The 27,024-nt window shown below is 36.1% G+C and overlaps 1 protein-coding gene and 1 long non-coding RNA gene across 9 annotated transcripts in view; one reads left to right on the top strand and one right to left on the bottom strand.

The window, feature by feature from the left end:
- SLC4A4 (solute carrier family 4 member 4) overlaps window positions 1-22,970 on the top strand; it is a 351,509-nt gene extending 328,539 nt beyond the window's left edge. For 5 of the 8 annotated variants that reach the window (XM_033412501.2, XM_049709597.1, XM_049709593.1 and 2 more), the window contains 5 exons: window positions 6,790-6,858; window positions 9,245-9,418; window positions 11,676-11,837; window positions 17,878-17,957; window positions 18,657-22,970. In XM_033412501.2, coding sequence (XP_033268392.1) covers window positions 6,790-6,858; window positions 9,245-9,418; window positions 11,676-11,837; window positions 17,878-17,957; window positions 18,657-18,762 — 591 coding nt within the window. In that variant the 3' untranslated portion in view covers window positions 18,763-22,970. Of the gene's footprint in view, window positions 1-6,789; window positions 6,859-9,244; window positions 9,419-11,675; window positions 11,838-15,242; window positions 15,355-15,434; window positions 15,532-17,877; window positions 17,958-18,656 lie in introns of those variants that run through there. The other 3 variants (XM_049709595.1, XM_049709594.1, XR_007477305.1) reach the window with 2 other exon arrangements.
- Window positions 1-27,024, bottom strand: part of LOC125964348 (uncharacterized) — a 725,473-nt gene that overhangs the window by 451,246 nt on the left and 247,203 nt on the right. The gene's annotated exons all lie outside the window — the stretch shown is intronic.

Below are 27,024 nucleotides of genomic sequence, written 5' to 3'. Positions count from 1 at the left end.
TTTTGAATGCTTATTTAATTACACAAGTAATAGAGCAGTACATTCTTGGAAAGAATTCAGAGAATACAGAAGTACAGTGAAAGGCAAAATCTCTCCATTTCTTTCCCATTAACACATTTATATGTCAATTGCCAATCAGATGAATTTGTGGAAAATAGAACTGTAATTTCTTAATGTATAGCTAGGACTGACTCTGCCTTCAGAGTATTTAGATTACTGCATACATTATGCACAAAATACTTTGTAAACAGTTAAAAGATTTAAATATTCATCTTTTGTCACTGGTTTCTACAGTGTCAATTAGCTGGTTTAATTTCTGACTGGAATCATGAAGGAATATGTATCTCATGTAATATGTGGGGAAGTAAAACTAAAAGTAATTGCAAGGAGTTCATTTCTGGTTATATACAGAGGACCTTAAAAAAGGACAGATCTTATGTTCTGTGAGGACAGAGGGAAATCTGTTGTCAGTTTGGCCAGTGCAGAGCGAATTGTGGGGGAGGTTCGAGTTGTTATGAGTTTCACAGCATCAAATCCACTTCCAAAGTGCTCTGTGTTCCTCTCTTGCCCCGTAGACGCCAGCACATCAGCTGGTGGAAAAGTCTAATGACAGCTTTTTACCGCATAGGCAATGGGACCTCATCTGGACAGATCAACTTGTAGAGATCATTGTAGGTAATTATGACCTCACGTTGTGGGAGGCTCTCCTAGGAAGGAATTTGCCCCTGGGACCCCTGAAGGTGGATTCACACGACACAACTGCCAAGTCTCTTTTATAGGGTCTCTTAGTTCTTAAGCCACTAGTAAGAGATAAATAGAAATCTTCCCATCAGTTCGTATGTACTCATCACCACCCACTCTTTCTTTAATTTTATTTTTATATTATTCCTTTTCAATAATGCAGTATAAAATCCTAACTCAGAAAAGTCAGATGTGTTTTAAAATTCTTCTTTGTTTGTTTGTTATAGCAAATTGGCTTTAATCTTGGAGAATCTGTCAACCGAATGATCATGCATGGTTCCAAAGGGACACAGAGAACAAACAGTGTATAAACTGCTATTTTTAGGAAGAGATGCAAGGCCTCTTCCTAACTCTTTTCTCACCCAACTATGGCTGCAGAGGAGTTAAAGCTGAAAGCACTTTTGTTCTTCATTTTACAATGATTCTTTTTGCCCCTGATATGAAAAGCACTGTAGTATCTACGGGAACAGATTATAATACAGAGAAAGGAAAAAGATAGATGTAAGGGATCAGTGAGTATGAACTTGCTTTTGCTTTGACCTTCCTTAAGTACTCATGTTCTGGCTCACCCTCATTCAGGTACTCGTGTCCATAATTGTGGCTATTTCTACCTGGCAACTTTGAGTTAATGCAAAGAGTCAGTGTAAGCATCAGTGGAAAAGGCAGTTCAGCAAACATTTTTGTTAGGCCATCTTTTGCCCAAACTGTGGGAAATGAAATTGTTTAGTTAGTGTAGTTTCCAACATATTGTGGGGAACCTGGATTTAAAAACAACAAGGATAAAATAGTCTAGAATTGACTCTTGTGGTATGTTACTTCAGCAAGTGAGGCTATTCCTTACTTCAGGAATCACATCTGAAAAGGTCAGCCAATTTCAGATCAGGTGCCCTTCTTAGCATTGAAGTTTGGTAAGTTATGTGCTTTCACTACAGAACCCTTGTTAGCTCATCTGAAAAGTCAACACAGGAAGAAGCAGATGTTGAGAGTAGTTTAACTAAAACCTAAGTTACGCCTAAGAAGAAGTCAAGATTAACAATTAACCTCAGAATTCACGCAGAAAGTGGAGTCATGAGTTACCTTGGAGGAGGGAATCTTTTTTCCTCCACTGTGTGACTGTGTTTTAAAGAAACAGGTGATGACTTTAGGGAACGGTTTTACTTAAAAGAGCTGCCTTTGAAAGGCGGATCAAATGAATGAAATCAAGAGAAACATGTGACTTTTAAAAATGAGATGGCTCAACACCTTCCCTCCCAACTCCCTGCATCCATCACAGGTTTGGTGGCCTCCAGTGATGCTAGTTATTTTCTCCCATGCATTAAGCAGTGTGGGTAGTTGTTCCCTGTACCTACTTGGGCAGACTTACTTTGAACATTGATTACTTTGAAGTTGATGGACCTGTGTTTTGATCTCTTTGCCAAAATCTGTCTTTTTACATAGAAGAATGTAAGGAATCATAGTGTACTAGCTTTAAGTTCAGGAGGCTACCCCTTGACCTTGGCCAGCAACAGTGGCGCATGCCTCAAATCTCACCACTGATTCAGTACAGAACTGCTGGGAAGCAGGAATAACTGGCTTCCTAGGCTGGCTAGATAGTTTAGATCTGTGTTTCTGCAGCAGAAATACTGCCTGTTAAGCTAGTGTTCTGTATGGGGAGACTCGGTAGACCGAAGAGCAGCAAATAGATGAAAGACAGTTCCTGGAGCTTACTTTTTCCATACTTCTGGCAAGTCCGAAGAAATAAAGATCAAGAAAAGTTCACTGCTACTTCTGTTCCCTTTGCTTGAATTAGTTTATCTTTAACATGAGGAGTGGCCAAAATTTATCTTTCAGATTTGTTCAGTGTTCTAAAATGTGGAGGATAGTGTTTAATTTGTATTTGACAACATTTGTTGAGCTCCTGCTGTATGCCGTACACTCTGTTCAGTAACAGAAAAACAAGGAGAAATGATAATGAAGATGCTGCTGCTGCTGATATTGTTGAAGTTGATTGTTGTAATAGAAGCTTCCATTTATTGAGCTTGGCCTTGGACTAAGGGCTCTGCACAGGTTTTTTATATTTAGTTCTCCAGTCACACCTCCAAAAAGTATACTTACTTATGATTGAATCCACTTTATAGATAAGAAAAATTATGAGTAACTTGCCGGGTCACAAAGTTCTTAAATGGTAGAGCCAAGATTTGAACTCAGGCAGTTCTGACTCCAAAGCCTGATCTCATATCCATCATGGTTTACCACCTTTTAAATAAAACAGTATTTGCCCTCTAAGAACTTATTCATTTTCATTTCTCATGAGATGATCTTCCCTAACTTCTCTGGTCTGATTTCTGATTCTCTTATGTAGTGAGAAGGATGGCATTTTTACAAACTGCTCATCATAGCTCACTCCACAGTTTCTTGTGACTAGGGACCAGATTGCAAGTCAGAAGCTTCCTTACATTGATTTTTAAGGCTTAAGGGTATTAGGATATTATTTTAATAACATATTCCTGAAGACAGTTGTTATAGTTGAAAAAGCAATATTGTAGAGCCTAGATAAAACCAAGCCTTCAAGTTTGACCTCTGTAGCCATCCTTCTGTCCTAAACTCCTGCCACCCAAACCCACCACAGAGGGGCCAAAGAAAGTGGTGCTTTGCACTTGTAGGCTTCTTGACTTATTACTAAAAGTTCTGATGGTAATGACATCAGTGCCACATTTATAAAGTATCTATTATGAGCCAGGCACTGAACTAAATGTTTGTTCTATGTAATCTTTATCATAAGCACTATCTGGATGAGAATACTGAGGATAGGGGAAGTTGATCGTTTTCTCTGGGTTGCACAATCAGTAGTGCCAGAATTGGAACCCAGGTCTGTCTAACTTTTATGCCCACGATCTTATCAGGACCTCATTCTGGGTTTTATACACACACACCCACACACTGACTATGATTCTGCTGGGAGACCTCACTCTTATACTGAATTCTGTGCTGTGGATGCTACACCCTCTCTTTTTTTATTAAATTTACCCTTTTTACCTATTTTTTTTGAGAATACTCTAACACCATCAGAAAATCAAAGGGAGGGTTAAGTCACCAGAATTTGAAAAATTTGGTAACATAGTCTGAATATGTTAAATATTGATCTCATCTCAGTTTCACTATTCTGCCTGGTTATAGGGTCAAGCACTTAATTTTTTCATTTTTAATTTTTATTAAAAGCATTGTTATATTTATTTACAATTATGCTTTTTGGCTTTCTGGGTATGATTGATTATTTATATAATTTTTTGCATAATTTTATCATTTGGCACTTCTTGATATGCCTATGAACCTAGTATACCCTGTTTTTTTTTTGTTTTTTTTTGTTTTGCGGTACGCGGGCCTCTCACTGTTGTGGCCTCTCCTGTTGCGGAGCACAGGCTCTGGACATGCAGGCTCAATGGCCATGGCTCACGGGTTCAGCCGCTCCGCGGCATGTGGGATCTTCCCAGACCGGGGCACGAACCCGCGTCCCCTGCATCGGCAGGCGGACTCTCAACCACTGCGCCACCAGGGAAGCCCTACCCTGTGTTTTTTATATTTTAATTTCTCCTGTCTTGCTTTATAAAAATGTCTACCTACTATTACTATGTATATTATACTAGTTTAACTTAAAGTAGGATCCTACCTTCTTAAAACACAGTCTTCTTTTCCTTCCTTTGGGAAATTTCTATTGTGATGAATGATTCTATTGTGATGAATTTTTAAGGGTTGACCTCCTAACATGACTCATGAACCAAATCCAATAAAAGATATCCTCTAACCCAGTAATTCTGTTAAATTTCATCACAAATTCCAAACTGGAAGATTTTTATTGAGACACTACACTGTCATAAAGAAAATGGTATATGGGAACATATGTTTATGTATGACTGATTCACTTTGTTATAAATCAGAAACTAACACACCATTGTAAAGCAATTATACCCCAATAAAGATGTTAAAAAAAAAAATGGTGCATTTCATAAGACATTTGTATCACTTTGAAATTGGCTAAAAATCAAATTAATAGTCTCCTTTATATGTGCTATTTTCACCAAAGAATAATTTTTTTAAAACATTATCATATCTAAATCTGTTCTCCTACCCATTCCCCATTCTGAGTTAATGCTGCCTTCTGATTTTATTTTGTGGTTGGTTTGGCAAATAACCTGTCATCATCCGTTCAGAGAGAACAGACCTAGGCACCAAGGCACGAGTTGCCTTCACTCTGGCATTAGAACTACATTAGAGAAAATACTTAACTAAGCTTAGGTGAGGGGTTGGGCTAAGGTCCAAGATCATCTATGTGATTACTTTCTTTCAAGTCAGAAAAACACTCAAATTAAAAAATAACTACTGCAGGATTTCTAACTAGTTTCCCATGAACTCTATACTTCTTTTTTCCCCTTCCACCTTTCATTTCTTCCCAAGAAATTAGAAGTGAAATGATAAGAAATCTTCATATATTAAGGAAGAATAGAAGTGGCCTTGTCTATAGAAGATATTTTTAAAATTGAGAAATAAGTCAAAACTATAAAAGGGTCTTTTTGTTAGTTTCCTATTGTATTCTTTTGGTAAATTTGTATGGAGGCATCATAGGGAATGGAAACACGCACATTCTTAAAGGAAATAAAGGCACATGTCCCAGCGTAAGTGGCTTGGATGTAATGTGTTCACCTCTTTGTGGTGACTGTTGGGTATTACAGCCCACATGGCTTCCCTGCCGCTCACACTGTCCCTCCCACCACCTTCAGCATTCAATATCATTTATTTTTTTCTGAGCTCAAGATCAAATTAATTATGTTAAAATTGTTAGTCTTTTTTAGAAGAAGCATGCAATGTTTTATATAAAGAAGTATATTTATTCCATATACGTTTAACAATTTTTACAGCTAACCAATAACAATTAGAGGCAGTTGTGACCCGTTTTGGAATTTACTGTTTCTCTAGTAGTAGCCAAAGGGTCTCAGATACAGAACTGTTTGAGGTGATCACAAGGAAAGGCTGATAGAAACTGTGCTTCAGTTTCTTAATACATGTGATAGTTCTTTAAAAATTACTCTAAAGTTATACTGTTTTCTGGCTACAGTAGTCTCCTTTGTGCAGATTTGGTAAGATTGGACTTAATTGATTGTGGTTTTAGTATTTGAGCTTTGAAAACTCCTGAACTTGAATTTCTTTTCAAAATCCAAGCTTGAGAACCCATTTTTTTAATTGTTGTTCAGATAGAAGACTTCCCAGAAACAGAGTCATCCCTGATTTGCTTGGTTTCCACAGTACTAGAGACATTTCAAAGGTCTAGGAATAGACAAAACTTAGGAACATCATCTTGGAACTTCCCATTGTTAAAACACTTCACATTACTGTTCAAGACTCTTGCTAATTAATGCATGAAATGTATTAATTCCATTTTAAATATTAATTCCATTTTAAAAGATGTGTATTAATCTGTGTGTGTAATTAATTGCTTCCAGATGCTCCATGCTCCTTTCAAGCAGTGTTCTCATTAATTAGTCCTCTTAATATTCCTAAGAGGAAGAAAGGGGACAGTTGTTTGATGTTTACTTAATTGAAAGAGGCATTTATACACCGAGCTGATAGATCATTTGGTGAAAATTATTTAGAGAAAAGTCAACAGACTATTGGGAAAGAAATTTGGTCTCCGGAGTGGGGCAACCCTCTGCCTCTCTTTCTGCTTCACAGTCCATGCAAGCATTTAGTTCACACGGTCATTCCTCTTAAGGGGAAAGGATAACAGAGACTTCTTTTCCCATTAAAAAGTTATTTTTAAGGTCATGCATTCTAATTGTTAAAAAAAATGCAAACAAGAATCAAATGAAAATTGAGTCTCCTTCACCCTCCTTTGTTGCTTTCTGGTACAAAGAGTTTAGACGTTTATCAATGATGAGTTAAGCACACTGATCAGTGGTCACTGTATTATTAAGTCCTATCTTTTAGTCTCAGATTTAGCCTTTATTTAAACTATTGCTCTCTTACTGTTTTTATTATTATTGTTTTTAAACTTTCTCCAATTTTCTTCCATCCTAGTTTATTCCCATGCCTGTACTCTATGGCGTGTTCCTGTATATGGGGGTAGCATCTCTTAATGGTGTGCAGGTAAGTTTTCCATAGCAATCTGAGCAGAGTCATATTTTTCTAGTAGTATTAAAAACAGTCCAATAATAGGTCATTGAAGAAAAGTGCTAATCCTTAACTGCTGAGTTTTTAAAATGCATTTATTTCCTACTTTCTCCACCATTCACCTGTGTTTCTGATTTAATTAATAAAGTTAGCTTGTGTTAACAAATGTTATCATACATACCCATTCTCGAAATAAGCTGTTAGAAGCCATTTGGCTAGGAAAGTGAGAGAGCTATCTCTGACCTTCCTCCCTCCCTCCCTCCCTTCCTCCCTTCCTTCCTTCCTTTGATGGAAATCTAACCTTCAGTGTGCTCGAGATACTGTTTATCCATTTGCCTTTACCTTATATTAAGAACAGGCTATTCTTATTTGATGTGCTTTTCGCATGGCTGAGATCATTGATCAAAAGTTTTGCACCAATAAAAGAATCAAGTCAATGTGGTTAATGTGCTACTTTTGTCAAAAACTTCAGCTGTCACATCGTGGATAAAACTGGCCCTCTTTTAAAAAAATCATTAGGGGAAACTTTGTAAGGGACTTTGTCTTTCAATTGAGATTTAATTTAATTGGCACCAGGAAACTGGAAGTACTGCTGCTGCTTTCTGGCACCTTGTTAACTGTAGCCTTATTTAGCACTTAGTGATGTTTTAATGGGAAAAAACTGCATGTTCTGTGAACATCATAAGAATTTATTTAAACCCCTTCGTAATAGTCCTTGCTTTTATTTATTGAATTTAGATTAATTTGATTTTAGAGTCAGATGGAGCTGGGCAACTGGCCAGACCCTCAAAAAGAGAAAAGGCTATTTTATTTTTCCTTGTTTAGGTCCATTGAGTAGAGTTCTTCACCGTTTGGATATTTATTATAAAATACAAGGTGGTTTTTCATAGATGGGACTAGACGAATGTGAATGTGGGTTTATTTGTGCCTGTGAAATTTTGGGGAAGTATAAATGTGTAAAAATATTTTTACCTGACATTGTAAATATTCTTTATTACTTTACATGGAAAAATATGAAACAAATATGGTCCCCAAATTAATAGTTCTTATTTTTGTTTGGCCTAAATAAGTCAGTCTAGATCAGAAGTTTGATTTTATGCGTTCTAGGTGCGTAATAGATGGTTGGAGCTTAGTACATGTTTATTAAGTTAAATAGAAGGGGAAAAAATCAGCGATTCCATAACAATGGGGAAAAAATCCCTTGCTGAAGGGACAGCTAGTGGATTTCTTAAATTCTGCCATGGTGTTGCCCTATCACCTTTTCTCTTTACTTTTCTCTTGACTCTGCTTCTTTTAGACCTTTTTGGCAAGATCTGAGTTAGCAAAAAATTTTATTACTCCAGTCTTTATAAATGAGAATACTTCTACCAGTCAAAAATAGCTCTGGAGGAAGAAAGAAAACTCTTTAGATAGGAAATCACTTCAGAGAAGATTGTGATAGTCTGTTTACTTTTACATTTTTCTCTTCCCTCCAGCAAGAAAGTAGAGATACTATTTCAGAGTTCTTATTACATAATTATTAAATTCAACAGCTATTTAGTGAGCATCTTACATCTGAAAGTTCCTATGATAGGTACTTAAATATCATCCTTATCATCAGCATTGATGTAAACTCAGCAGTTATTCTTTGAAGCACAGCACCTGGCACATAGGTGCTCAGTAGTCATTTTAGTACCTGTTTATACATGACAGTGTAATAGCCTCTCCTAGATCAGGTATCTAGTTGTTGACGCTGTGAAACTCACTGCAATGTTCATGTGGCTTTCCTCTGCAAAGAAATGCTAATTCATTGCTAAATGTATTAGTTAAGTTATGCCATAGATAGATAATGTGGAATTTATGAAAATACCAATGCATTCCCATTTTCAAGTCAGATAGTTCCTTTATGTCCTTGAAACATTATTGAAATATATATGATACATAGCATCTCCTCTTCCTTTCAGATAAGACAGCTGCGGCACAGTTATATACATGAGTTTGATGTCTCCCTTCAGCATATTATTACTAGAATAATAGGCACAAGATCTTCTCTCCTAAGATGCAGACAATACAAGTAGAATGTAGGAGATGAGCATCTTTATTTTATATTTGGCTTTGAAGCTTTATTCTTTGGTGGCCACTTTATCTCATATAGCTGCATAATATCCCTGCAAAGTAATAACATAAATTGGAAGACTCATACTACGTCTTACTGTGTTAGACTATATTTCTGCACTCCCTGGCCAGTGTCCTCTAACAAGGACATCGCTTGCCTAAATTGTAGAATATAAATCAGTAGTGGTTAGTTAGACAGAAAGAGATGACTTGGTGCTGCAGCTCTTGAAGTAATGTACTTGTCCTCTCTTGCCCTTTCTTCTCCCAGTTCATGGATCGTCTGAAGCTGCTTCTGATGCCCCTGAAGCATCAGCCTGACTTTATCTACCTGCGCCATGTCCCCCTGCGCAGAGTCCACCTGTTCACTTTCCTGCAGGTGCTCTGTCTAGCCCTGCTCTGGATCCTCAAGTCAACTGTGGCTGCTATCATTTTTCCAGTCATGGTAGGGATTGTTTTAATTGAACCTACCCATGAGGTCACACCAATATCATGTGGTTATTGTAATATTGATGACACATGTGTCTTTTATGGAGGCTTCCAGTTTTTTTCCAGCTTTGACCTAATCAGTTTGATTGGTTGTAATTTAAGGTTGCCAGGTCTGTGGTTTATCTAGGCTTGACCTTGGAGTCAGACAGCTGAGTTCAGATACTGGCTCTGGTTTGTGCTGATCAGTGAACTTCCCTGAGCTCCCATCAACTCATCAGTAAAATGAGAGCGGCATCTTTGTTTTCATTCTGAGCATCAATAATGAATATAAAGTATATAGCACAATGCCTGACACATGGTAGACACAAGTGCACATAACGTTAGTTATTTTTAAAATACTGCTGTACATTGGAATTTGTCTAAATAACAGAGTACAGCACATTTCAGGCCAAATAATAGAGCACCAGTTTGGCAACTTATGAGAGATCATCCAGTGAATAGAAGAAATGGAGAGAGAAGCTTAATTTTTTGCAGTTCTTCTCCTTTGTATCATGCTAAGTTTAAGGATAAGTCTGGGCTCTCTCTCCTTGCCATGTTACGATGAGAAAGAAAGTGAAACAACTAACATTCCACTCTGAATCACAAGTGAAAGAAGGGCAAAAGGAAACAATGACTTTGTATTTGGCTTCATCATTGAATTTGTGTGGGTGAAATAATGCTATGGTGGCTTATTTTTATTTATTTTTCTTTTTAATTCAGACTTTATTTTTTGAATAATCATTGAATTTTTACTGTAGCCTTACATTTGTTGCAAGAAAATGCACATGCATATGCTTGAAACAAGTCACAAAGCCAACCTCAGGTCTGGCTCTGTCTCCCCTGTAGCTTTCGAAATAGAACTTTAATATACAAATCATATTTTTTTTTTACAAAAATTTTCTTACTCTTATCCAGAATTATTATTTTATTTTATGTATACTGGTTGATTGTAATTGTTTTTTCCTCCAGGAAAGCAGAAAAAAATGGTGTCAAATATTAACAGTATTTGTGGAATCAGATTTTTACTCTTGATGCTCCCTTATGTTCTGCTTTTGAAAAAGAACTCTATTAACTTATTGGAAAACACACTGAGTATGAGAAAAGACTTCCATCTGCCTATTAATATAATCTACCCATGTATTAGTTTTGCTAAAGCCAGGAAAAACAAAGTTAGACCTGGATAAATTTGAAATATATCCAGTAAATCACTTATTGCTTGTGCTAAATAATAATAAAAAATATTTTACCTTTATAAAGTATTTTTCATCTTTCAGAGCTTTTATTTGATCATAAAAGAATCATGTAATATCAATAGGTTAGATGTTATTAATTTCTCTAAGAGAAGAAGAGGCTGGCATAGAGCATAATATGGATAAAGACAACTGTTCATTTGAGGCAGGGCCAGGACTTCTGAGTCCTACTGCGTACTAATTTTACTGTTGAGCAAAGACATCTTTAAGCTACCTTCAAGAGCAATTCATAAAAGCAAAGATACAGAGTTCAAGAATACTGGGGTTAGAGTTAGAAAACTGGGACCCTTTGTATTCTTCCTTTATCTGGCTTTGTGATCTTGGATAACTTACTTATGTCACTAAGCTTTAGTTTCCTCTGCTGTTGGATAGATACTAACATCTACCTTTCAGGTTTGTTGTGGGAATAAATGAGAAAATATTGTCTAAGAGTTTAGCACAGCGTCTGACTCAAGATAAGTATTCAGTTAATGGTGGTGATTGAAGTTGCCCCAGCAGATTAAATAGTCTGTGCAAACTCAAATACTACCTCATTATTAATACTTTGAAGATGTCTCAGTGTACTATGCGTTGTACAGATTTTCTTGACTTTCAAAAACCTGTGTAATGTTTTAATTTTGAATAATTAGAAATCATACACAGGCTGTTTTTTCCCTTGAAACTTCTCGTTATTTTATTAAAAATCTGACATGGAAGAAAATGGTTTAAAAAATAATCTTTTCATACGGAAATTCCAAATGAAGGGATCATACAGCACAGTGAACAAAATACAGTGAGTTAAAGTAAGACTTCTATGAACCAACTTTCTCCATGAAGCAGATGTTTATGGTCTACATAATGTAAGTCCATACAAGCAAGATGAGTTCTGTCATACTCTAGACTTGTACAAAATAGGTTTCTACTGACTTTGCTAGGGCAGTATTAATACTCACTCTGACTTCTCTGACATGGGTTCTTTCCTACTTTTTATATTTATTCTTCCAGATCTTGGCACTTGTAGCTGTCAGAAAAGGCATGGACTACCTCTTCTCCCAGCACGACCTCAGCTTCCTCGATGATGTCATTCCAGAAAAGGATAAGAAAAAGAAGGAGGATGAGAAGAAAAAGAAAAAGAAGAAGGGAAGTCTGGACAGTGACAATGATGATGTAAGGAGCTTTCTAAAATTCCGAAGTAAAATTCCAAAGTTAGTTAAACAAATGTGAAAATGGTATTTTTTTAACCCTTGTGTGCGATGTATGAATTTCAAGGATGTTTACCTGGTCATGCTACTTGTCACTTTTCACCTTCCTTTGCCCTTTATTTTGTCTCTTTATTTTTTTTAAAGTATTTTCTGAAGTCTTTCTGTAACTGAATACACTGATAATGATATAATGACTTCTAAAAAAACAAAGCCCACCATATATAACAAACTTCAATCTCTGATCTCGTACATAAAAAGGAAGCTTGTTTCATAATGCTATAAAATGTATTGGGTTTATTATTGATAATCCAGGATTTAAATTTGAGATAATAACTCAGTTTTACATAATTTTAAGCCTAGTGTGGGCAAATGCTGGTGATCTCACCTCCTGTGATCTGTGTATCTATTTGAGTGGGCTCTCAACCAAAGTTCTCTGCTATTGTACTTATCCTTGCATTGGGATTTGACATGATTTGAGATCACTTCTCTGTAACCTTTCAATAAAAAGGAACGGAAATTGGAATTTGGGGTCTTTCTACATAATTGTAGCAGTCAGTGTCATAATTTAGGTGATCCTCTTGCAATCATATAACTAAGTTGAGAAATAAAATGTCCACTTTTTCGGAAGCCATTTCACAGAAATCTTGGTGTTTCAGTAGGGGTCTGTGATCAGTGCTAAGAGAAAATCTGGGATTTGCTTTTCTTTAACACACACACACACACACATAAATACCCCAATAGCTTATCTCAGTAGCCTTTTGAAAGGACAGCCAAAATGACACCTTCTATATGAAGATTTGTAGGTTTGTTCTAGAGTTTACACAGTGCAGTATCCCCATTCTAGTGGAATCCCCAGTATCTCATTCTAACATGGGAGTCTAGTTAATTTTTGGTGTCTGCTCTGTACTTGATCATTTTGATGGATCAGGCATACTTTGTTCTTAATTGCTAAAGCAGCTCTTTATAGTATATTTTTGTTCCTATTTTACAGACGGGGAAATTTAGACTGAGAAATGTTAAGTCATTTTTCTAAGTGTACACATATTGGCAAAGGCAAAACTCTCATCCAGGCCTGTCTGGTTATTTTCGATTGGTCAGGCTGTCTGATTGAATTATTTTTGGAGAACTTGGAAACAGTACAGTGAAGGAAGGCAACAGACAAAATTGGATTTCAGATAAATTGATCCAATAAGAAAAGGCTAAATATATGAGGCACATTTAGCTAAAGAGAAAAAGAGTCTGAGGGAGCTTTTGTGACTGTCACCATCCATCTTCAATGAGAACATGTATATAGATTTTCTGTTTCCAATGATGACAGAAAAAGAGAGAATGTGCTTAAACTGCAGAACAGATTAAGATGCAGTATTAAAAAGAACGAGGCGTTTACACATTGAATAGAATTCAAAATTTGAAATAAATTTCTAGGCTACTCTAGAGAAAAAAAAAAAAAAAACCCGCCTGAAATACTGAGATAATTAAAGCAGTATTTTTTGTGTGTGTGTGGTACGCGGGCCTCTCACTGTTGTGGCCTCTCCCGTTGCGGAGCACAGGCTCCGGATGCGCAGGCTCAGCGGCCATGGCTCACGGGCCCAGCCGCTCCACAGCACGTGGGATCTTCCCGGACCGGGGCATGAACCCGTGTCTCCTGCATCGGCAGGCGGACTCTCAACCACTGCGCCACCAGGGAAGCCCAAAGCAGTATTTCATCTTGAATTTTCAAAACAAGTACCTCAGTTTATGTACATGGACATCAAACTTAAAATTCATTATACATTACAAATGTATGAAATAATATTATAGAATCCTCTTCTCTAATGGCTTTTAAGAAAAAAATAGTAATAAAATATCCACTTTTAAGAAAGTTTTCAATTTAGTGCTCTCTAGTGTCAGAAGTTGGATCAAATGAGCTCCTGAGAAGGTCTTCTAAGTCTTAGATTTGATTTTCAACAAATCATATTTTATTTAAATAATGCTATTCTTATATTAATAATATTTATCATTTTGAATCCATATCTCCAACAGATTTCTTGAAGGTAATGTGTGATACTTGTTTTTTTCTTTTCCTCTTTCTCTTCTTCCCCCAACCCCACCAAAACAAACAAACAAACAAGCTTATATATTTATCCTAGACAGTGAATCCAGCCAGAGTGTATCTGTGTAATACGTTCTGTGTGTTGAGGCCATTATTTGGGGTTCTCCGTTTGAAATGTAGCTGTTGTGATGTTCACCTGGTCATTGTGTGGTGTGGGATCCATGGATGTAGGGAGCCACACAAGGGCATGGGAGTTCCAACTCTAATATTTGTGAGCAGAATTAGTGAAAAATATGGCTTGCCAATATTTTGAGCTGCTCAGTCATTTTTGAACCCGCCCAGTAGGCTATGATTAAGGGTTGGCTGCCAACCGGTTCATCTATAAATGCTATTATTGGGGGAAACTTTGAAATACTGTAATAAAACTTGTCCTTGACATTCTTACAAAGGTAGGGGCACATGGCATCTTCATTTTTTTTTCAAGTGAAGTGCAATATCTTAATCTTTGAAAAGAATATTGTGGCTCATTACCCTCTTTAGATTCATCATAAAGAAATTTTCAATGTGCGTAGTAGCTTTATGTTAAGATTCATTTTTTTCTTACTTCCTTTCACCCCTAGTTCCTATTTTTTCCCTTTCAGCTAAAGGTCATCATCTCCTTGGTACTTTCAGTTAAGAGATGAATTCCATCTTTTGAGTCTAGGCATAGACATAGATTCAATATAATGAATTCTAAAAACAGTAAAGTGATAATCCTGTGGAAATATGTTACAGTTTTGGCTTAGGTGGTCTCTTCTTTAAGAAGCTTCATGATTAGCTGCCTGGTTTTATCATTTTATTTTGGCTATGATTCTTCTCTGCCTACCTGGCCATCATAGGCACCTTCCTTTTGACTTTATTTTCTCATGTTTTGCTAAGTTTCCAAATATATTTGGTGTGAGCAAATTGAGATGAGCCTTAAACTACAGAATAGTTCTGATGGAATATTAGAGTAAGGGAGATGGTTTATTTTCAAGTCTATGTAAATGACCCCTTGTGAGTGGATATTAGAAAAAGTCTTCTTACCTGTCTTGGAAGGAAAGATAAGTCATCATATTCCTGGAGGTGGAATCAGAAAGCATAAATGAAACAAAAATTTCAAGACCATATTATAGTTTAGGAAGTCTCCTAATTTACAGTCTTTCACGTTTGAGATTATTTCCTTCACACACACATACAACTAACCCATAAATATTTGATTGCAAATCCAGCTTATGGAAAGCTTTACAATTGTTTAATTTGTAATGATCTCAATTTGGTGTGGTTCTAGTTTTAATTGACTTAATCTCCTTAACTCAGAAGAGAAGAAAACAAATGTGAGGGGAAGATGCCATAAAATTTGAAAAGTCAGCAAAGGAGAAGTGATTATATCTAAGGCTGTTCTCCTTAGTACAATGTAAATGACAATATGGTAGGTTTAATCAGTACTGGGAGGTAGGGAGGTCTGTATAGTAAAAGCTTTCTAAAAACTGTTATAAATTTCTTTCACAGTCTGACTGCCCATACTCAGAAAAAGTTCCAAGTATTAAAATTCCAATGGACATCATGGAACAGCAACCTTTCCTAAGTGATAGCAAACCTTCCGACAGTGAGTAGAACTAACCTCTTGCATGCCAGCTTGAATATGATTTGCACTTACAGAGAAAAAACTTTAGGACTGTCATCTTCATTAACTTTTCCTCTGTTTTCTTTCTTTTTTTTTCTATGTGAAGATTTACATTGATTATTATGAAACTTCATTTTTACATTCCTTGACCTTCACTCCTTACCTCTTTCTTTTATCCATAACCATTTAAGTTTTTATTTGGTCATCTTTTCTCTGATCCAAGTTATCGCCGTTTTCTTTGAATTGCTAAATTCATAACCATGTTTTTAATTGATTTCCCTTTTTTCTGCTGGTATGTAGAATGGCAGCTTCTAGTACTACATCACTGTCTGTTACTGTTTGTCTTCCTTAGGCTTCCACCAATGACCAAATCAGCTCAAAAGAGAAATTGCATAATGGGTCTCTCAAAGATCAATGAATCAATTGTTAATAGTGAGAATTTGGAATAATTGTTATTTTCAATTAAATTGGCAATCATAAAATATTAACAACCACTCTTTGGGTATAGCTTATAAGATATTTGCATTTTCTTCCTAATTTCTTCATTCCCTTTCTGCTGTTTCAAAATTATCTTTGTAACTGCGCTGGTCTTTCTGGGGTAGTAGCCTGGTGGCTAAAGTATAATGGTTTTTGACCTGTCATCTTTGCTTTTGTAATTGAGTTAACAGGCCATTTGAAAAGGGTGAAAACCTCTGTGGTAACATTAGTGAATATCTCAAGCTTTACCAATAGCAAGCAGCAAGTGCCTCCAAACTACTTTACTTTGAGTTCTTATTTGAAGAAAACATTCTTTTAGATCCACATGCACTTCAAAGTATACTGATTTGTTACAGGAAAAGACAGTTGAAGTACTTTTATTTCTGTTTGATAGTGCTACTTCAACTTCAATAAGAAGTTACCAAGAAAAGTTTGAAATGAATGACTATTTATGAAAAAATGGGTATTTTAGTTATCTATTGGTGTGTAACAAGTTACCACAAAACTCAGCAGCTTAAAGCAACAAACCTGTATCTCCTCCCATAGTTCCTGATGTTCAGGAATTTAGGAGCTGCTGATTTGGGTTGATTCTGGCTCAAGGGCTCTCGTGAGATTGCAGTCAAGTGCTTAGCTGGAGCTGAGTCTGAAGACTGACTGAAACTGGGGATCTGCTTCCCAGCTCAAGCACAAGGCAGTTGGCAGGAGATTTTAGTGCCTTGGCTCATGGGCATCTGTTAGGGCTGCCCATGACATGGCTGCTAGTGATAACAGAGAAGAAACCAAGACAGAAACTGCAGTCTTTTATAATCAAATCTCAGGAGTCATATACCATCTCCTCTGCCATATTCTGTTGGTCACACAAACCAACCGTGGTACAGTGTGAGGAGAAATTATATAAGGACATGAATACCAGAAGGCAGGGTGCATTGGGGGCCATCTTGGAGGCTGGTTTAGAGAAAAGAGAATTAAGGCAATCTCAACTTTGGTGTCCAGTCTGTAGCCTGTAACTTGTGATGAAGGCTACTTTCTTCTCAGTCCTATCAACAGGCTTTAGTTGAATATTTTCTTTGTAAGTTCAAGCTCCCCAAACCATTGTCTGGTTTCATTTTTCATTTCTAGAGCATTAAATAGCAAAAAGAGACTATGAAAGGATGTCTTCTGTTGGCATCATAACCTAGCACAGCTCTTCTAAGTACAATTTAAAGGCTGCTTAAAAAAAAAAAATCATCAGCTAGAATTTGAGGCTCCTGGAAGAAGTCTGTGGCAAGTTGGTTATTTAGTGCTAGTTGTTCTTCATTTTCTCAAAAACGCTTTAAAAGGATACATTGAAAGTAGTGGATATGATATTAGAAATTTACTTAAGCAAAATACCGATGATCATTCTAAAATCTTTTCCAGTATCATATTAATCCACGAAAGAACAAAATTGCTAGTAGAGTTGCAGTATAAGTAAGTTTCTCAAAATCTTCTTTTTTTTACCTGCATGAATAACAGCAGGACAAAATTATGAATGCTAAAGATGGCAGGAAATCCAAGGACAAGGCTTAGGCATTAAGTAGGCGCTATCACCCTCTAGAAATGATTTACCCTGCCCCCTCGCTGCAAAGAACAACATTGGCCCATTCTAGAAAACCTAGAATAAAAGAGACTGAGTGATTTTGACTTCATCACACTACTTAGATTGTTAGCTTGATACTGTGTTTATTGAAATCATCTAAACTTGTCTTTCTTACTCTTTCCAGTTGTGAAAGATGCATCCATTTTTGTGAAGATTGAAACATTTTTCATTCTAATGTTATACTTTACCAATGACTATTATTTATGATTTGAAAATTTTTTTTTCTTTTTTAGGGGAAAAATCACCAACATTCCTTGAACGCCACACATCATGCTGATAAAATTCCTTTCCTTCAGTCACTCGGTATACCAAGGTAAAGGCCAGCCCAGTATTTTATGTTATTCTGTGGAATGATCGCCCCACAGAAACGGAACCAATGGCAGGTTATCGGCAGAACGCCCCGTTCTCCGTCCTCTACAATTTCTCTTAAATAAATTATCTAGTCACCAGACCTCATCCCAGCTTTTACTTGTAGAAAACATTCTAAGAGACCTACTCGACTTACTCTTAGAAATAATGGAATCTTTCAGTATCATTAAGGTAAAGCCCAGGATCAATGTTAGCTCTTGTCATATCAGCATCATCTCTGTTTTAAGGGTAGCTGGCATTTCCTGGCGGCTCTTCTCCAATAGTTTTCTTCCCTCTTAACACAACTCTAGAGATTTCAGATCCTCCTTGATTTTCAAAATCGTGAAATCTCTGAATATTTTCTTCATGTCAGTCTTTTTGTCCTTCAACTTCTGACAGTGTCACCCACCTGGAAGTCCTCTTCCTTGATTGTTTTTTTTTCCTAATCTAGGTGTGAGAGCTTATGAAATTTTTACTTGAATTTCTTAACTCTATTTGGTAACTTCATCCCATTTAAAAAATGTTTGTTTTTAATACAGAAGGAGGAAGTAAGTATTTAAAGAGAACAAAGAAGAACCTATTTGACTTCTGTACAATGCATAAACATTTGACAGATGGTAAAGGAATTCTGAGTTACTTACTTTTTTTTTTTCTTTTTCTCTAGTCCTTCTAGAACTCCAGTAAAAGTTGTGCCTCAAATTAGAATAGAACTTGAGCCTGAAGACAATGATTATTTCTGGAGGAGCAAGGGAACAGAAACTATATTGTAACCTGTTTGTCTTTCTTACAACTGACAGTTTTTGTTGTTTATGTTCTTGTTTTTTGTCTAATTGTTTATTTTTTAATTTTTGTTTTGGTTTGGTTTTTGGTCACTGGCCAAACAATACAGTGCTCTCTCTGCTTCTCTCTTGCATAGGTAAAATCAAGACAGTAGTGCACCGTTCCTTAAAAACAACATCTGAAGAATCCCCTATTTGTTCTTATACTTTCAAATGTGTCCTCTGACAACCAAATTCCTCTGTCACTCAAGACACACACAGACCCTGTCCTTTTCCTTTATTAAGCAGAGGGCAAAAGTATTAAGGATCTTATAACACCTTTTATTAAAATATTGAAGGAACTTCCCCCTTGAGCTTTGGAGCTGTGCTTACTGGCTTGTCTTTCTGTCTGGTTAAACAAACCTTGACCTCCAGACAGTCCCTTCTCGCTTATAGCACTCTCCAGGACTGGAAAAAGTGCTGCTATTCTAACTTGCTCTTGCTTATAAACACTAATCTCTTAAGAGTTATCAAAAGAAGAAAAACTAAAGGTACTTTACTCCCACTAGAGAAACTATTGCCATCATTGTAGCAAGTGCTGGAATGTCCGTTTTTTCCTATGCAACTTTTTTTAACCCTTTAATGAACTTATCTGTTGAGTACATTGAAGACTATTTTTCTTCCTAGATTTTGTTGTTTAAATTATGGGGCCTAACCTGCAACTTATTTTTTGTCAATTTTTTAAACTTTTTTTTAATTACTGTAAAGAAAATGAATTTTTTCCTGCAGCAGGAAACATAGTTTTGAGTAGTTCTACCTCTTATTTGTAGCTGCCAGGCTTTCTGTAAAAATTGTATTGTATATAATGTGATTTTTACATAAACATACACACACACACATACACAGATACACCACCTCTAGGGTATGCCAGAGGGCTAGATCGGATTAAAAACACCATGTTTCTAAGCATCCATTTTTCCCTTTCTTTAAGAGAAATTTAACTGTTCTATGAAGGAGATTGGGGGAGGAGGGAGACGCTCCTTTGTAATGGGAATAACTGATGTTTTGATAATAGTAGTATCCGGGCAAAGATGCTGATTGTATTACCATTTTGATGTCCTATGCAGTATTGTTAGACATTTTTTTCATTTTGAAAACATTTGTGTGTTTGTGTATGTACTCTGTGTGTGGCTGGTACACATATGTGCAAGGGTAGAAAGAGACAGAGTGATGGTAGGTGAAGGGCAAAGTTATCTAGCCTCTCATGTCAGTTTTCGTAAAACCCAAACCACATATGAAAAATCCATCAGAGGTCCAGGAGACTTACTGTTATGCAGATGAGGGTAAATATACTTTATTACCCAGACGGCAGTCACCATCACTGATACAATAGCCCTTATTTACAATACAAAATGCATAGGACTGTGATAGACCATTTTTACATTTATAAAGTGTCTATGAGAATGCAGTTGGATCGCAGAGGTATATATATATATATATACATTTTAACAATACACTTGTCTTTAAGATTGAAAGGCAATTATTCTTTGTGATTGAGGCATATAGAATATACATGTCTATATACGTGTGTGTATGTGTATTTCAAAGTACCATATTGAAAGTTAGAAAAAAGAAAATTAGATCTTTAACCAAATTTAGCATGTTATCTAAATGTAGTGTTTTAATAGGCTGCATTATGTATTATGAATCTGCATTAAAAACAGCATTTTAAATGTTGAATCCATAATTTTGGATTCCTATAACTATATTTGTGATATATGCTGACTACGGTCGTTGGAGGAGTACTAGAAGCAGAACGAAACCACTTATTTTGGTTTCATAATATGCACATATTGACTCCCACTCATTCTTATATTAATTAAATTATAATTCTGTCCTGTTGAAATTTTGATTATAAAAATTGTATTGTTCTAAATTAACTGTTACTTTTATATCTGATAATCTTAAAACTTCAAATTTTATACAAATTAGACACAAATGACCTACAATTTTTTTCATTAAAATGAAGGCGGCAAAGTGAATGTTATTTGTTAAAACCTCACATGCCAAATTTTGGCATCATGTTTGTATTTAGAGCTATCCTTAAAATGATTACTCTGTATTATCTAGTTTTTCATTACCTTAATATAAAACTATATGAAGTTTTTCTCTTTGTTTCTCCTGAGCATCAATAAAATGTTTAAAAGCCATGCATATTAAATTTAGCCTAACCTAGGATCTTGTTAAATTAAAGACACTTTTGTTCACTTTTATAAAAGCTCTAAATAGAATAATTTATTTTTCTGATCATGAATCAAGTATTTGAGGATTCATGCCCCTCTCTGTCCCTTTCAAAGAACTCCTGAAGCAACTTAACTCAGTATTTCAGCCTTTGAGTATATCTAAAAACTACCTGCACCTTCATTTATGATCCATATTCTGTGACAGAAGGTCAATACTCATGATATGAATGCGGAGTGGCACCTTGTATTTGCTTAAAGGAACAGTTAGTATCAAACCTTTTCAATATTTTGGAACCCAGAGAAGTATTTTAAAAATCATTTACTTTCAGAGGAACACAGATAGTTACCAAACAAACAAACAAACCCTGAGGTCCACACAGAGCCACCGAATTATCTGTATTTTAACTGAATTTACACACTATAAAGGACTAACCAGATTTTTGGTGGTTTTGTTTCTCTGTAAACTGGACACACAGAATACAACAGTAAATTTTTTACCAAGTGTCTCTTCCTGGTGTAAATGCAAAGAGAACAGATTCAAGTTGTTAGAAGTAAAGCAGTAAGTGCAGTTGTTAACTAGAAGTCCTGTGGTAGTACAGACTTACCATTGGAAGGAAAGCATCACCAGGTCAAGAGTCTGCTTTATCAGAGCAGAAAGGCCCATGGTTTTGCATTTGAAAGAATCTTTTGGAGACACTGTTTTCCTTGAAAAACGTCATTCTACTATGTAAAACAGTGACCAACTTGCAATCCTAATCATTTTGTGTTCCATACTGGGAACTGGAATCATTTTGTGGTCCAGGCAGGCAGTGGAGTGGGGTGGGGGGGATGGAGGAAGTCAGAGACATAGGGAAACAAACCTTTAATAGTCAGCCGCCCACCACCTCAAAGAAAGGGGGAAAGAGAAACAATTGTCAGCCGCCAGAAATTCAGTTGGTATATATTTTTATGCACATGCACCAACACACACAGAGTAAATCTTTTATCAGCTATATATTGGTGTTTAATACAGAGAACGATTGTCTTCCAAGTTTTTGCTTCTTTTTTTTAAACTGTGTTAAGTACTTGAAATGTATTGACTGCTGACTATCTTTAAAAAACAAAAACAAAACGATTTGAGTTGTATTACAGAGGTTGACATTGTTCAGGGGATGGGACAAAGCTTTCTTCAACCCTTTTCATACCACTTAATGATTTTGGTGCAGGAACTTGCGATTTTCTTATTTATTCCATGAGATTTCACATCCCCTCTTCACAGCATGAGCATGAAGCCCAGTGGCACCAAGTGGCTGAATACAGTCAAATGATACTTCGCTTGGGCCTTGGGAGTTTTTAGATGATGATTTCATCAAGCTTCATTGCAGCCTGAAATAAAAAAGCTTTGTGGTATATGCTAACCAGTCAAGTTGCGTTTTGACCAGGAATTTGGATATGTTCTGTTTTTTGGCTCATTTCTTTGTGCTCTATGGGTACATACAAAAATCCTGAATTCTGTTTCTTAGGCAGATATTGCAACTCAGGGCTAAAGTCATCCAGTGAAATTTTTAGAGCCATAAGTAACTTTGTCCCAGTCCTACAATGTGAAGAGAATGAATAGTTGCCTCTTTTTAGCCATGTTTATGGCTGGTACATATCTGTACACATTACTTTTCAGAATCAATACGCACTTTCAGATACTCTTATTTTTATTCTCTTAAGTCTTTATTAACTTTGGAGAAATGATGCATCTTTTTATTTTAAGTGAAGTAGATCAACATGGTGGAACAAAATGATAAAGTACAGAACATTTCAATATATTACTAATAATTTTTTTCCAATATAAAACCTAAAATTCCTATAACATTATAGTATTTTACAGTTTTATGAAGCTTTCTATTGTGACTTTTATGGAATTAAGAGATGAAGAAGATGAGATATTTTAGCATTTATATTTTTCAAAATTAAATGTATACTTAAAATAAAGTAACTTTATGCATTTATGAGTGTCAAGTGCTTCTGTTCAACTCTTCAAATAATTATTAAATGCCTGTTACTTTACGTCTTTGGGTGCTGGTGGGAATACAAATATAAGTCCAAGTCCCTACCTCTGACTGCTTTTCATCACTCTAGGCAGGAGGATAAAATAGATGTTCAAATTATGTAAAATAAGAAATTGTAAGGATAGCTATTCAAGTCTTAATGAAGTACTATCATGCAAGGGTTCAAAGCAAGAAAAAGTATGTCCACTAAGATCAATGAAATGGTTTATTGAGAAGATGGTATTGTTATTCTTCTTTTATAAAGTTAGTGAAATAGAAAATGCCATTTTTCTTGACTCTTTATATGATACTGATGTATTTCATCAATTCTCCAAGCAATAGAACTAAATATAAGCACTTATTAAAAATTACTCAAATTAAAATCCTGGAATGGTGCTCCACAGAAGATACATGACACAGACTCCCCAGGGTTCCATGTAATATTTACAACCCTCTAGGAAATTTCAGTTCAGTCTTAATTTATAATCAGAGAATGGTGGTGGGGGGGAGGGGGGAGGGTCGGGGGAGCAAATAGGAGGGAGGAAAAAGAACCATTGGTAAGCAGTAAATAGCATCTGCGTGTGGATAACTACCAAATCTGCACTTTCAGCCCAGATTGCTCTCCTGAGCTTCTTACTTATATATGCAACTGATTTTGGAATATTTGTCTTTAAGTAACACGTGTTAACATACCCCAATTGAACCATCCACCTATTTCACCAGAACATACTCTTTCTTGTTCTCTGTGTCAACAGGTGTTGCCATCAGCCACATAGCTGCTCAAGCCAGAGGCCTAAATGTCATCCGTAATTCCTGCCTCTTCCTCATTTCATTCATTCAGTGAATCACTATTTCTGTTTTATCTCCGTAGTAGATCTAAATAATTAACTTTTTATAAATATCTTCATGGCCACTACATTAGTTTAGACTCCATCATCTGTTACTTGGATTAGTGAACTAGCCTCCCACTGGTGCCTCTTCCTCTAGGTTTGCCTGTTGAAAATATATACTCCCTGTCTTGCTTCCAGGATCATTTTATTTTAATGTAAAACTGACGTTTGTGCGTATTAGTGAACTAAGACTTCTCCTCTCTAAAATGCCATTAAAGTGATTGTAAAGGAATAAAAAAAAATATATGGAAGGTAGCACAGGTAGACCAGAAACTCCCACAAAATTCTAATGATGAAAGGTAAATGCAAGTTTGGATGCTGAAGCAGAGCGTAGGAAGCTGCAGCCTAGAACACGTGTGAAGCAGCCTGCACTAAGGTCATAGATGGACAGCCAGGAGAATCTCAGCAAGGCTCAGACTCCGATGTTGCAGGTAGGACCAAGGATGGGAATGGGAAGTGGAGGGCTGAGAATGGATATTAACATGTTTTGTGTGTGTGTGTGTGTGTGTGTATATATATATATATCCCCTTTCCCGCCTCTGCTTGCTAATAAGCCTAATACCAAGCTCTTATCTTTAAGTTGAAAAAAAAATCCGAGGGTTTTTCTCTAAGATAACAGAACAAATTGCCTTGGGAAAAATTGGGAGCTCCTGTTAAAAAACTCTCCTCATCTGACATTAATGAATAATTATCTTTCTGTACACTCAGGCAAGGCCTGAGGGTCAACAAGATTCACCCACAGACATAAAGCACCCTGTAGATATGTATAGACAATAAGAATCACAATATGTTTGAAGAAATCCTTTAAGCATTACTGAGAAAGACTGAGATTAGTAGAAAAGATCAATCCTATGAAAACAAGCATTTCAAATACTGGGAGATAACTTGAGAAAAATCATTGTAATTCGTTTTACATTTGAGAAAACACCTGTACAAAATTTGAACAGGATCATTTAAAATAGAATAATCAAAGAATGAAAGGTAACACTTGGAAATTTAAAATACCATTCCAAATCTTAAAAGAATTAAAGAATAGTTGGAAGATAAAGCTTGTGAGATATTTCAAAATATAGAATCAAAAATAAAAGAAAAATAGTCAAATGTATAGGGTACCAATGTATAATAAAGAAAATTTCTCAGAAATGAAGGTTGTCACATACCTTCATATACAAATCTGAACAACTCTGAATAAATAATTTAAAATATATGTGCATAGCACTGTTGGCTTTCAGATTACCAAGAATAAAAATTTCAGAACACAAGAATAAAAGAATATCTTTAAATTGTCCAGAAAAAGAGGCCACATACAGAGAAATAAAAACCAAGGTTCTTTTCAACAGCAATTTAGCTTTTCAACAGCAAAATTGGAGGCTAGAAGACACTAGTGCAATGTTTTTTAAAAACTCTGGAGGAAAATAATTTTAAACCGAAAATTTTTGACCCAACTAGCCCATCAATCAAGTGTAAGGCAGAATAAAATATTTAGAAATCATCAAATTCCAAACAGTTTATCTTCTGTTCACCTGCTTCTAGAAAATTACTTAAGAAGGTACCTCACTGAGGGATTTAACTGAGACAAAGAGTCAAGGTCACAAAAAGCAATTGATCCAACCTTACTGAATAGTCAAGTCACAGAATAACATCTACATCAGGCCTAGAGACCAATCAAAACTAATGAGAGAGGACAGAGGGCTTTGGGAGAGAACATTAAAAAACTACTCCATGGAATGGTTAAAATGACTGGAAACTTGGAAAACTTGAGTGTAAGATAAAGGCCTTGAAAAAAAAAAAGGGCAATTAGAAAGTTCTGGAAAGAGAAAAGTTGCACAAGAAAGTCATGGTCTAAAATTAAGAAACCAGTCCCAATTGGAATAGAAGTTAGAAGACATCAAGGAAAAGAATACACTAGATTCTTAGAGTAAGAATCTGGAAGATATTGGGGATATGGTGAAGAAGGCATGTGTTTATTTTCCCAAATAGAAAACAAAAGCAATCAGAAACTTCAGGAAAAATAAATACTGTATGAGCAGTAAATACTCCAAATATGTAGTAGACTTGTTTTGAACTCTTGATGGAATGGAAGAAAAGAGAATTTACTTGAACTTGACATTTTCCTATGAGTGGCTCAGGTGTAAGCAATTATATTGAATTTGTAATTATACCCCACTACTTGGCTCTACTAGAACATTAACACAGCCATCATACCAAATGTCTGAACGTATTGGACCTGTATAGGCCCTGGCTAAGGGTCTAACGCATAGGCCCTGGCTAAGGGCCTAACTCTGTGCTTTGCAGAATGTCCGCAGTGCCCTGAGCTGAGACGAGATTTGTGGATTCTGTGGACTTCCGTGTAAATCATAGAGGGGAATACTCCCTATAGCTTTGTTTGTTGTTATTATTATTTTCTTATTAAATATTATTCTAAAAAAGATAGCCATCATGCTAACATTAGAATATTAACCATAGTCATAATAATGGAAACACTATTTATTGGTTTCAACCTTCAGAACCAACCCATAGAAATAACATGGGACATCAAAAAATGTTAGAGAAACACATGCAAATGAGATTAACCTTGACATCATAAAAGGAGGCTGAAAGAATGTTGGGAAGTAGGAGTGAGAGAGAAAAGTTTGAAGGAAGTGTGGGAACACAGTATGTCAGCAATGTATTTGGAAGAACTGAAAAATTTTAACTTTGGCTTAAATAGTCTGGGGTTAGGCAGCTTCTGGCTTTTGTTCAGTGTCTAGATGCTGTCAGGGCTGGCATCTCTTGTGATTCTCTTTGTTGTTTCATTCATATTCACAAGAGAACTGTTGTACTTTCAGTCATCATATCAAAGCAGGAAGAAGCAGGTAGACAGGCTAAGGGCTTTCTCTTCACCAGCCTTTGCCGTCACATTTGGGAAAGGGAGCTCTGCCCAGCAGACTTCCCCTGTGTCTCGTTGGGTAGATCTGAATTACTCCCCACGTTTAGATCAACCACTGTCTAAAAGGAATTTGATCAGCATCTTCTGGGGCTAGGTTGGGGTTGCGGTATCTCAGTCTACTATCTAAACAAATCAGGACTGGTGTCAAGGGGTGGAAAGAATGGGTGTTGAAAGGAACAGAAGCATGGTGATAT

This window comes from Orcinus orca, chromosome 4 (genome assembly GCF_937001465.1).
Source record: "Orcinus orca chromosome 4, mOrcOrc1.1, whole genome shotgun sequence".
NCBI classification, from domain to species: Eukaryota; Metazoa; Chordata; class Mammalia; order Artiodactyla; family Delphinidae; genus Orcinus; species Orcinus orca.
Note: the sequence above shows the minus strand (reverse complement) of the source record. Positions and strands in the feature narration are given on the sequence as shown.